This window comes from Prionailurus viverrinus, chromosome C2 (genome assembly GCF_022837055.1).
Source record: "Prionailurus viverrinus isolate Anna chromosome C2, UM_Priviv_1.0, whole genome shotgun sequence".
Lineage (NCBI taxonomy): Eukaryota > Metazoa > Chordata > Mammalia > Carnivora > Felidae > Prionailurus > Prionailurus viverrinus.
In genome coordinates this window covers 101,467,804-101,481,114 of record NC_062569.1, presented here as the reverse complement: position 1 = coordinate 101,481,114, position 13,311 = coordinate 101,467,804, and the positions used below count along the sequence as shown (strand labels likewise).

At 38.9% G+C, this 13,311-nt stretch overlaps 1 protein-coding gene across 4 annotated transcripts in view; it reads left to right on the top strand.

Moving 5' to 3' along the window:
• Positions 1–13,311, top strand: part of CD96 (CD96 molecule) — a 92,995-nt gene that overhangs the window by 50,614 nt on the left and 29,070 nt on the right. For all 4 annotated transcript variants that reach the window (XM_047876042.1, XM_047876041.1, XM_047876043.1 and 1 more), the window contains one exon: positions 4,666–4,758. In XM_047876042.1, the coding sequence (XP_047731998.1) occupies positions 4,666–4,758 (93 nt within the window). The remainder of the gene's footprint in view (positions 1–4,665; positions 4,759–13,311) is intronic.

The following is a 13,311-nucleotide window of genomic DNA, read 5'->3' as shown; positions in this document are numbered from 1 at the left end:
TCCCAAAGTTATAGCTTACATTCTGGTCATATTCTAGCATAGATCTTTAAGAATGATTTAGAAGATGCAGTAGACTCTGTAAAGCAATGTCATCCCTGGATCATACTTCCTTACTTGTTGTAAGTTCTTAAACACCTAGTTCCAAACACTTTCTGCTTGTGGGGGCACTGCTGGGAGCTTTATGAACCCTGAAGAAAACTTCTGATGCCTTGTGTAAGAGTTACTGCTTTATCAGGCCATTACTGTTGACAGATATGGAGATGAAAATCTAGAAGAAAAATCTAAAGTAGAGAAATTCTGAGAATATTACAGAGCAGAAAGGAGGTTTAGTAAGAGGAGTTTTGGTTTCCTTTTGCTCCCAGAGAACAGTTAGAAGCCTGAAAGCTAACAGCTCTCTGAGCTGTTCCTTTCCCCACCTATCTCCCGGTCTCCCAGTGAGTTCAAATGCTCAGGGATTCTTATTCCAGTAAACTGAGAAAGGGAAAGGGGTCAGCGTAGGGTGGTCAGTGGCTCATCAGGCAGCTATTTGAGTCCGAGGGCCTACAGATTCCTGTGATTCAACAATGTTACCCTGCTGCTACCAAACCCCAAGTTCAGCTGCCCCTCACTCAAAAGGCCATCAATACTCAAGAGAGTTTTGACTGGAAAAGAGTATGAGCTTTGTTCAGGAGACCGGCCACCTGGGGAGAAGATGGACTCTTGTGCAGAGGCCGACTCTGTGGTTTCTGCCTAGCCTAAGGATGTTTTAAAGGGGCTTAGGATTGGTAGGGGGGTTCAGTAGTCTGTAACATTTCTTGATTAGGTGCAGACTTGGCGGTAACCAGCTAAAGACCTTATCTCAGTGCTGGGGGTTGTGTGAGGGAATCCGCTACCTGTTTCCTTTATCTTTTATATATATATATATATATATATATATATATATATATTTATTTTAGAAAGACAGAGTGAGCAAGGGAGAGGGGCAGAGGGAGAGAGAGAGGATCTTAAGCAAGCTCAGTGTTCAGCGCATAGCAGGACACAGGCCTTGATCCCACTGCCCTGGGATCTTGACCTGAGCGGAAATTGAGTGGGGCGCTCAACTGACTGAGCCACCCAGGTGCCCCTGCTTCATGTTTTCTGAAGGGCAGGAGTGCTCTGTTCTTTCTAGGAAAGAATCCAAAATCTATAGATATACAAAGGAAGGTTAACCAATCGCATGGTCTCAGGGGATTTGCTAAAGTTTAAAGATACTCGCTTAAGCAGGAGAGGCAGAGGTAGCTTCACTGCTAGCCTAGCTCATCAGAATGTCTAAAATTGTAGCGCTGCAGGGCCAATTTTTTGGTATATAGAAAGAGTTACTTTTGTTTTGTTTTGAGGTGGAGGGGATGTTTTGTTTCATTTTAAAACAAAAGTTGAGTGCAAATGCCCCCTGGGGTGGGTAATGTCCTCACTGTCACCAGCTGCCATTCATCATTAAAAGGATTTCCATTTGGGACAGAAAAGAAAGTTATGTATGTATATTTTTTGGATGTGGAGACAGGATTAACAAGGGATATGTTAGTAGTGGGGCAAGAGAACCACTGAACGTTGAGGTGGAATATGCCAGACAAATACTTCTTATTTCATGATTTTTCTCATACCCTGACTGATCCTTAGGATCCTGGGGATCCTAAGGTATCCATTAAGGACTTTTTTTTTAATGTTTATTTTATTTTTGAGAGAGAGAGAGAGCGTGAGCAGGGGAGGGGTGGAGAGGGGGGCACAGAGGATCTGGAGCAGGCTCTGAGCTGATAGCAGCCAGCCTGATGTGGGGCTTGAACTCACTAGCTGTGAGATCATGACCTAAACCGAAGGATAGATACTCAACCTACTGAGCCACCCAGGTGCTCCAGTTAAATACTTTAATATATACATGCACATTACCCAAGGATTTGTTAAAAAGCAGATTCTGATTCATTAAGTTGAGGTGGAGGGGCAGGGCCTGAGATCCTACATTTCTACCAAGCTCCTAAGAGACACCATAGACCACATTTTGAGAAGCAAAGACTTTGCAAGGCCTGGAGTCTGGTTCATTTCTAGGTGGACCAGCTAAGGGCTGATTCGAGCTCTGAGGAAGCCCGAGAACTGACCAGCTGCCCTAGGGGACAGACACCTGGCCACTACTGCCCATGAGGATGGTCCTGGGCACCCTGCCAGGCCTGCTGCAGATAGGACACACTCAGGAACAGATGAAGTTGCTTTCGGCCAGCAGCTTAACCGCTTACAGCATGATGGCAAATGTAATGGTCTGAAAACTGGTTGATATCTTCTTGCCAAATTCTGCATTTGAGTTTTGGGAAATGGGTTTTTTTTTCTGTTAAGTTTTAGCCACTCTTTTCTATACCCCTGAGTTTTGTTTGACCAAGGAGGAGTTTCTACTTTATAGGACAATCTGAAACCAGAAGGACCTTTTTTTTTCTTTTTTCTTTTCTTTTTCTTTGGTGGTTTTTTTTTTTTTTTTGGCTGCACATTTCATCTTGAAACTATGCATCATTTTTGTTACAGAGCAAAGAGTTCATCTTAAAATACAAATCTTGCAGTAACAACTCCCTGATACACTGTAAGGTTCTGTGTGGCAAGAACTTCTCAGATTACAAAGATATGTGGTGTTGAAATATGGCTGCATAACATCTTAAAATAGAAATGTTCCATCAATGAAAAATAAATGCTTCCTATTGTAGAAATCCAGGATTGAGCACAACCTATCAACATCTTCTTTTCTAGGAGTCAACAAACTTTCTGTTTTTATCTGCCAGATAGTAAATATTTTATGCTTTGTGGACCATATGGTCTCTATCACAATTGCTCAGCTTTGCCATTGTAGTACAAAAGCAGCCATAGACATTACATAAACAAATGGATGTGGCTGTATTCCAATAAAACTTTATTTACAAACATAGGCAGTGGGTGGATTTGACTTGTGGGCCATACTTCTGTTCCAATCAATCTACAGAGAAAAACACCTAGGCATTATTTTTCCAGGCTCATGTTCCATCTTATTAAGGTCACTACTTTGGAAGATGATGCTTATTATGCATCAGCAGTCAGATAATGTGCTTAAAGTTGGTCTTCTCTCTTCCAGTGTTAAAAAGGAATCTATATTCATTCATTCATCTACCTGCATTTGCCAGGAATCAGAAATACAGAGATTTCCCAATCACTTCTGTTGAGGGGTATACTGATGATATAGAGCAATAAGGCTTTTGCTAGGGTAAACGCTGAGGGCTATGAGCACATCTCAAAGATCCCTAGGGTCTGTCAAGTTTGAGAAGGTGCATACCAGGAAGTCTGCGATGGGTAAGTATAAGGAAACAGCATATGCAAAAAGAAAGAATCCACAGAGATCGGATTGAAATATCACCTGTTGGGTTGAGGGTATGATTTGAGATGTAAAAGATGATAGGCAACTTCAGGAAATGAAGTGGGATTGTAATGGGGGGAAGAAAATGATCAGATTTGTGTGTCGTGCTGAAGTGTTCAGATATGTTTCAGATGGTTCGGGTGGAGGAGGATGGTCATTCCACCAGCCTATTTGTATACTCTCCATGTGACTTTCTCCCCACCCTACACCACCTCCTCAGAGATTAATAGCGAGGGATCATTTACATGATAATATGATAACGGGTCAGAGCCAACTGTGAGCATTACCCACAGCCAACAGCAACAATACTGCCAACGCTGAAAATAAAACATGGATACATCTTGATTACAAAAACAAATTCCTTCCAACGTTCTATGTGCTATCTGGTGGCATATTTTATATATCCTTTTCCCTTAAAGCAAATTACAGACTAGAACCAATAGTATAATTTATAATTAAATGTCCAGATAATTGACACAGCACACCAGATGTGTGACATTACACCCAATGTCATTATATGTAGAAAATTACAAAATCCCCTAGCCTGAAAATCATTTAACCATATTTAATCCAGACATTCCTAAAGTTAATAGATCCTTCTGGCATTTTTGGATTGTTTTATACTGCTAATAGGACTATTTTACAGTTCAATAATAGAAGCTTAAGGAGTTGGCGTAAGTGTATAATATGATAAAACAATGTATTCTAGGCTCCCTTTCACCCCTACCTGCCCCCCCACACATTGAGAAAAGTTATAGCCAAATAAAAATTTTGTGACAAAAAAAAAGGCATCTGAGAAAAAGCAATAATAATGCCATCAGCCTTAGGTTCACTGACGTTACATCCAGTTGGAGCATTACATCGTTGTTTCTCTTGCCGATACAATTTTGCAGGCTTGTGGATTTGTAAACTGTATGATTACTTTTCAAATACTTCACGATATTAGCTGCTATAATTATTTTACCAGGTCTTGGTTAAACGTTATTTTCTCCAGGAAGCTTCCCCTGACCTTCCAGTCTTGGTTGGTACCCTTTCTTTGCACCCCCGTGGCACCCCGTGGCACTCAACACAATGCCTGGCTACCTGCCTGTTATCTAGGCTTATGGTCCTTAAATGCAGCCTGATGTCTTTGTCATTCACCGCTGCATCCCACAGCCTTGCATGTAATAGGCCTTCATTAATGAATTGTTAGATGAGTAGACAAAATTGTGGGGGAAATTAAGTCAATACATCATCCTTCTGTTACAATATTATGGTCGTCATTAATATCCATTTTATCCTTTCAGGCTCCATGAACCCTCCGACAGACTCTCCGCTTAATGTTGTCACACGTACCCTTGTCACCCGAACTTCTCCAGCCAACAGAGTATCTTCTACAAGTAAGCATGTTTTCACACAGCCTTCCTTTCTCTTTTTTCTTTTTTTAATTATTATTTTTTTTTAATTTGAGTATAGTCGAGACACAACGTTACATTAGTTTCAGGTGTACAACATAGTATTTCAACCTCTACGTTGTGCTGTGCTCACCACAACTATAGCCACCATCTTTCACCATACAACATTGTTAAAATACCACTGACTATATTCTCTCTGCTATGCCTTTCATCCCCATGACTTACCCCTTTCATAACTAGAAACCTGTATCTCCCACTCCCTTTCACCCATTTTGCCCATCCCCACTCTCCCTTCCCCTTTGGCAACCATCAGTTGTTCTCTGTATTTATAGATCTGATTCTGCTCGTTTGATCATTTGTGTTTGTTTTTAGATTCCACATGTAAGTGAAATCATATGGTATCTGTCTTTTCCTGTCTGACTCACTTCATGTAGCATAATACCCTCTAGGTCTCTCCATATTGCTGCAAATAGCACATATGGATGCATAATATTCCGTCTTCCTTATCCATTCATCTATCGATAGACCCTTGGGTTGCTTTCATATCTTGGCTATTGTAAATAATGCTGCAATAAACATAGGAGTGCATATATCTTTTTGAATTAGTATTTTCATTTTCTTCGGGTAAATACCCAGTGGTAGAATTATTGGATCATATGCTATTTCTATTTTTTATTTTTTCTTCATACTATTTTTCCACAGTGGATGTACCCATTTACATTCTCACCACCAGTATATGAGAGTTCCTTCTCCAACACTTTTTATTTCTTGTCTTTTTTATTTTGATTCCTCTGACAGGAATAAGGTGATATGTCATTGTAGTTTTGATTTACATTTCCCTAAGGTTAGTGATGTTGGACATCTTTTCATGTGTCTGTTGGTCATCTGTGTCTTCTGTAGAAAAAAATGTCTGTTCAGCACCTCTGCCCATTTTTTAAATTCAGACTTGTGTTTTAGTGTTGAGTTGTATAGGTTCTTTATTTTTTAAGCTTTTATTTTAATTCCAGTTAGTTACCATAAAGTGTTATATTCATTTCAGATATATAATATAGTGATTTTACCACTCCATACATCCCCTGGTACTCATAATGACAAGTACACTCCTTAATCCCCATCTCTTATTTCACCCATCCCCCCCACCAACTTCCTCTCTGGTAACTATCAGTTTGTTCTCTACAGTTAAGAGTCTGTTTCTGGAGTTTTCTCTCTTTTTAATCTTTGCTCATTTTTTTCTTTCTTCACATGAGTGAGATCATATGGTATTTGTCTTTCTCTGACTGACCTAATTCACTTATCATTGCACCCTCTGGCTCCATCCATGTTGTTGCCAATGGCAAGATTTCATTCTTTTTTATGGATGAATAATATTCCATTGTATATATGTACACTACATCTTCTTTAACCATTCTTCTATCAATGGACACTTGGGCTGCTTCCATAGTTTGGCTGTTGTAAATTAGACTGCAAACATGTACGTATCCCTTTGAATTAGTGTTTCTGTGTTTTTTGGCAAATAACCCAGTAATACGATTCCTGGATTGTAGGGTAGTTCTATTTTTGATTTTTTGAGGACTCTCCATGCTGTTTTCCACAGTGGCCGCACCAGTTTGCATTCCCACTAACAGTGCGTGAGGGTTCCCTTTTTCTCCACATCCTTGCCAATGCTTGTTTCTTGTTTTTGTTTTTAGCCATTCTCATGGGTATAAGGTAATATCTCATTGTAGTCTTGATTTGCATTTCCGAAATGATATAATGAATAATGTTGAGCATGTTTTCTTGAACCCATTGTCCATCTGGATGCCTTCTTTGGAGAAATGTCTGTTCATGTCTTTTGTCCATTTTTTAATTGGATTTTTGTTTTTTGGTGTATAAGCTCTTTACATATTTTGATTATTAACCTCTTATTGGATATATCATCTGCACATATCTTTTCCCATTCAGTAGGTTTACTTTTTGTTTTGTTGATGGTTTCATTTGTTGTGTAAAAGCTTTTTATTTTCATGTAGTCCCAATAGTTTATTTTTTCTTTTGTTTCCTTTGCCTTAGGAAGCATCTACAAAAATGTTGCTGTACCCAATGTCAGATAAATTACTTCCTGTGTTCTCTTCAAGGATTTTTATGGTTTTAGGTCTCACATTTAGGCCTTCAATCCATTTTTAATTTATTTTTGTGTATGGTATACGAAAGTGGTTCAGTTTCATTCTTTTATGTGTAGCTGCCCAGTTTTCCTAGCACCATTTGTTAAAGAGATTTTTTTCCCATTATATATTCTTGCCTTCTTTGTCATAGATTAACTGGCCATACGGGCATGGGTTTATTTCTGAGATCTCTATTCTGTTCCACAGATCTATTTTTGTGCCAGTACCATACAGTTTTGATGACTATAGTTCTGTAGTATATCTTGAAATCTGGAATTGGGATACTTCCAGCTTCGTTCTTTCTCAAGATTGTTTTGGCTACTCAGGGTCTTTCGTGATTGCATGAAAATTTTAGGATTATTTGTTTTAGTCCTGTGAAAAATGATGTTGGTATTTTGCTAGGGATTGCCTTTTGGCATGTAGCACTGAATTTGTAAATTGCTTTGGGTAGTATGGACATAAAATGCTGTTGGTATTTTGATGAGGATTGCATTGAATCTGTAGGTTGCTTCAGATAACGTGGACATTTTAACAGTATTAATTCTTCCAATCAATGAGCATGGAATACCTTTCCATTTGTGCCATCTTCAATTTTTTTCATCAATGTTTTAGGGTTTTCAGAGTATGGGTCTTTTATCTTCTTAGTTAAGTTTATTCTTAGGGGTTTTTTTGGTGCAATTATAAATGGAATTGTTTCTTAATGCCTCTTTCTGAGACTTCTCTATTAGTGTGTAGGAAAACTACTGATTTCTAGGTATTAATTTTGTATCCTGAAACTTTATCAAATTCATTTATTACTTCTAGTAGCTTTGGGTGGAGTCTTTAGGATTTTGTCTACTTAGTAGCATGTCATCTGCAACTGTTGACTATACTGTTTTACTTCCCATGAGCTGTCCATCCTTTAACCAAGCAGATTGATAGAGAAAACATTTTCAGAAAATTTGTATCATTCGTGTTCTTTTATTATCTATACCATTTTAGGTACACATATTCAGTTCTATTCTCATGGCTTTAAAGAATTAACATAGCTTCCAAAGCCTTTCACTTGAAGCTCTGGCAAGATTAGGGTCAATAAATACGCAGTGAGAAATTTCAATTCTGTATTTATTATTAAATAGTTTAATAAATTGACAGTCTTCTTCTAGAACTGTGTTCTCAGTGGGGTGTTTAAGAAATTGGTTATAAATGGGCATCCTGTGGATCAGATGTAGTTAGATAGTTTTAAATTTAAATTTGTTCTGGTTCAAATTAATTTTGACAAAGTTGACTGGTGAGGACTATGAATTCAGCCTCCCAGTGGCATTATTAATAATGGAGGCCAGGCTGGGTCAGTGTTACTATGGCAAAGGGATAGCAGTAACTTTCAGAAGGTCGTATTGATGCAAACAAATCATAAATTCCCATGTCTGTGGCCTTTGTGTTTAACAAAGAACCATGGTTACTTTCTTTAATACAAAAAAAAATGTATATTCTGTGTAGAGGAGAAGTACAGTTCTCATTTCTTATTTAATTAAAACTATCAATTTTAGCTCAAAATGAGAGCTGAAATTGAAATAAAACAAAAGCAGTTGGTAGAAATGAACAATTCTTTCAGACTGTAGCCTTTTGGCATACAGCCTGCAGTCACCGTCACAGGTTGATACCCCTTGGAAAATGAAGCATGTGGCCGGGTGCGAAATGTCTGCAAATCACCCATCAGAAATTTTACATCCATCTGACTTCTCCTAGTTTGTAATGTTTTGAAATTTTTGTTTGAAGCTGATTTTTCTTCCGCTTCTAACTCATCATTTGGCAATAAACTATAGTAGATTATGTTACTCTTCATTCAACAAATATTAGCATATTCAAAAATAATGCCTTAAATTTCTTTACTACTCCATGTATTATCCAGTTATCCAGTGCTACATAACAAATTACTCCCCAAATTAGCAACTTTTAAAACATATATTGTCTTACATGATTTTAGGGTCAGAAATCCAGGAGCAGCTAAGCTGGGTCATATGGCTCCGGTTTCTTCCTGGGGTTGTCATCAAGTGGCGTTGGCCGGGTCTTTAGTTATCTGAAGGTCTGACCGGGGCCGAGGGTTCTGCTTTCAAGTTTGAGCATGTTGTCCGAAGGCCTTCGTTCCTCACCACATGGTTTCTCTCCATAAAGGTTTCTCACATGATGGCAGCAGCCCTCCCTCAGACCAACTAACTCAAGAAATAGAGTAACCAAGACAAAAGCCACACTGCCCTTTTATTGCACAGCATCATTTTGTTTTATTGTATCTGTTAGAAGTGAGTCATTAAGTCCAGCTCATACTCAAGAGGAAGAGACTTAGGCTCCACTTCTTGAAGGGAAGAGTATCAAAGAATTTGTAGACAAATTAAAACCACCATGTCCTGTCATTTAGAAAATATTTGCACATAAAATGCAATGTGGTTTGATCTTTATTATGAGAGGTAGACAGAGCAAGCATTATTGTCCCCATTTTCCAGATGAAGACACTGAGATGCTGAGGGCTTAAATGATCACACAGCTAGTAAATGACAAAGTTAGTATTCACACCAAAGTCTTCTGACTCTAAATCTAGTTCTATCCACATGTGACACCAGGTTGTCTCCAACTGGTCTGAACACTTCATGAGGACAGGGGATATATGCTTAGCACAGAGTAGACACACAAAAATACTAGTAGAATAAATGGATGAATAAAAGAATTAATGAGAATACTGTTCCTTCACTATATAAATGTCATTTAATAGATTCCATGATGTCTTGAAAAAGAGATGATATTTTGTTCCTGCCTTCAAAAAGGTCGCAGTGTACTTGGAAAGAGATAATATGTGCACATAAAAATGATAATTCAAAATAGTGAGGTGAAAGGTGTTACATCTTACAGAATTAAAATGCTCAGGGAGAGGTGCAGACCAGCAAGTCTCGGGTTTTAAGTAAGGAGAGATCCCAAGAAATGTTACTAAAAAGAGAAAATAAGATGACCCTTTAAGTATGTATTGTATTTATTTGACTCAGTTGAGAGCTTGAAGAAAACATTCTAAACCAAGAGAACAATGTGAGTAGTTGAGCGTTGGTGAGGATGTGGGTGACAATTTGACAAAATGTTAGTAGATAAGCTTGCGTCAGTGGGTGGGATTGTGTAGCAAAGAAGACTAGAAAATGCAGAATAAAGAGAACCTTAATCCCCAGCCTAAGGTTTCTCAATGTTCTCCCAAAGGAAACGAGGCTGGGAGTTCAATTAATATTTTTTAGAAAGGAAGTGATATAATTCATTTACCAAATATTTATTAAGCACTTACTATGTCCCAGGTACTGTTCTAGGTACTAGGAATACAACAGGGACCAAAAAGAGAAAACAACTCTGCCCTCATGACATTAGCATTCTGCCAGTTAAAAGCAGAAATTCATTTCTTCTAGCTGAGTTTTCCATGGGGTTGGGTTAGTTGACATACACAACAACTTGGAAGGAACTGAGGGTATTGTGCTAAGTGAAATGTCAGTCAGAGAGACAGATAGCATGTGTTTGCACTCATATGTGGAACTTGAGAAACTTAACAGAAGACCATGGGGGAAGGGAAGGAAAAAAAAGTTACAAACAGAGAGGGAGGCAAACCATTAGAGACTGTCAAATACAGAGAACAAACTGAGAGCTGGTGGCGGTCGGGCGCTGGGGGGCAGGGAAAATGGGTGATGGGCACTGAGGAGGGCACTTGTTGGGATGAGCACTGGGTGTTGTATGGAAGCAATGAATCATGGGAATATACTGCTGAAGCCAGGAGCACACTGTATACAATGTATGTTAGCTAACTTGACAATAAATTATTAAAAAAATAAAAATAAAATGTGACTTGCATAATGCACATGTAGATCAAATCACCACGATGTACACTTTATATACCTTAAAATTTTATTTGTCAATTATACTTCAATAAAGGAATGAATAAATAAAAATGTGACTTAAAAGACTACTAAAAAAAAAAGAAAGAAAAGAGAACAACTATGCCCTCGTGACATTAACATTCTGCCAGTTAAAAGCAGAAATTCATTTCTTCTAGGTGAGTTTTCCATGGGGTTAGTTGGCATACATTAAAATGCTTCTATCAGACCAAATACCATTCTTATTTCTGTGAAGAAATGCAAGGAAAGGAAAAAGACATTTGTTACCTTTAAGAAACCTGCAATATAAGATAGTTCTAGTATTAGGGAAGGAGAATACAGATAAATACATATTTATCAAAAAGCAGGAACATATGTTACTTGAGCTATTGTCACACTAAGCTGATATGGTTGGGAAAATTCCGGAGAGTCACAAGAGCTCTTTAAGAAAAGATCCTACCACACTGAACCTCAGGACTGTTTGAGATCAGTGGTTCTCACCAGGGAAATTTTGCCAGGGCCATTTCTTGTTGCCACGATTGGGGGAAGGGTGCTACTAGCCAAGGCCAAGGATGCTGCTACATAATGTACGGCACAGGACATGACAGCCACCACAAAAAAGAATTATCTGGTTCAAATGTCAATAGTTCCGAGGTTGAGAAACCCTGTTTTATTTTTTGTTTTTTTAATATAATTTATTGTCAAATTGGCTTCCATACAACACCCAGTGCTCATCCCAGCAAGTACCCTCCTCAGTGCCCATCGTCCACTTTCCCCTCTCCTCCACCCCCTATCAACACGCAGTTTGTTCTCTGTATTTAAGAGTCTCTAATGGTTTGCTTCCCTCCCTCTCTGTTTGTAACTTTTTTCCCCTTCCCTTCCCCCATGGTCTTCTGTTAAGTTTCTCAAGATCCACATATGAGTGAAAACATATGGTATCTGTCTTTCTCTGACTGACTTATTTCACTTAGCATAATACCCTCCAGTTCCATCCACATTGCTACAAATGGCAGGATTCTATTCTTTCTCATTGCCAAGTAGTATTCTATTGTGTATATAAATCACATATTTATCCATTCATCAGTTGATGGACATTTAGGCTCCTTCCATAATTTGGCTATTGAAAGTGCTGCTATAAACATTGGGGTACAAGTGCCCCTATGCATCAGCACTCCTGTATCCGTTGGGTAAATTCCTAGCAGTGCTATTTCTGGGTCATAGGGTAGATCTATATTTAATTTTTTGAGGCACCTCCACACAGTTTTCCAGAGCATCTGCACCAGTTTGCATTCCCACCAACAGTGCAAGAGGGTTTCCAGAGAAGCCCTATTTTAGATCAAGGCTCAGGTATAATAAGAGTAGCTAGCTCTCACTTTACAAAGTCTGGACCTCTGTCAAAATAATAATAATAATTTATGTTTGGAACAATTTTCAGTCTGAAATGTCAAAAAAATGTTAAATCAGTGGCTCATTATAGCTAAATAAAACTTATTTTCTTAGGATAAACCCCGAATTACTACTGAAAAATCCAAATTTTGTCTTGAAAATCTGGAGGGTGATTGTGAAATCACACAATGTCTCAGAAGCTGGGAGGATCCACCCTTTGTGTTCTTTAAGAAAGGAAGCAGGATGGAACATGTCATGGAAACCAACTTCAAAAGCCTATGGTTTCAGTCCAAATTCTAAGATGGAATGCACCGTATAATTCAGTCATAATTATTAAGCTACATGTCTTGCTGCAAACATCCAGTTTGTATCTTTTTTTTCTTCTGCATCAAAAAGGTACTTTTTAAACCAATGTAAGATAATGGAAACAATATTCTTCTACTAGAGAAGGAGAACCTTATAACTCAGAGCCAACTGTAAGAGTTACCCAGGGAGCCCCACGCATTTCAACCTGAACTGATGGTGTCTTCTGAGTCCCAGCTGCAACGGCAGCACTGTCCTAGGAAAAGACATGAGGCTGACAAGCTAAATGGGGAGATGAGACAAGCCAGTGGGATGGAACAGTCAGAGACACCTGACCAATCTCAGGTGGGGCAGTACATGACTCAAGGGCTCCCACTGCTGAATAGAGCTCTATGCCTTCTAACTCTGACTTGGAATTGGCTACAGGTTGTGTGACTTAAGAGAACAGGCCTCAGAAATTCCGGCAATCGGTCAAGACATTCATTCGTTCGACAAATACACATTGAGTGCCTGCAAGGTGCCAGGAACTTTAGAGGTGCTGAGATACAGTGATGAACAATACAGGCAGGGACCCAGTTGCACAGAGCTTACAATCTAGCAGGACCCACATGCCTAGCATCCTGTTTCACTGTCCACAGAGCCACAGGCCTTTTGGCTCTGCCCCTTTTTATGACTGCACATGACTCTTGGACCTGATGATGTTGGTTTTGATATTAAGCCTTCTCTCAAGCTTTAGCTGGTCCTCACAGTCTAGATCCTTCTACCCCCAAACACTTCGAATAAAATACCAGGTCCAGGATGATTCTAACCATTGTCTAACTCTCCAGGCAAGCACA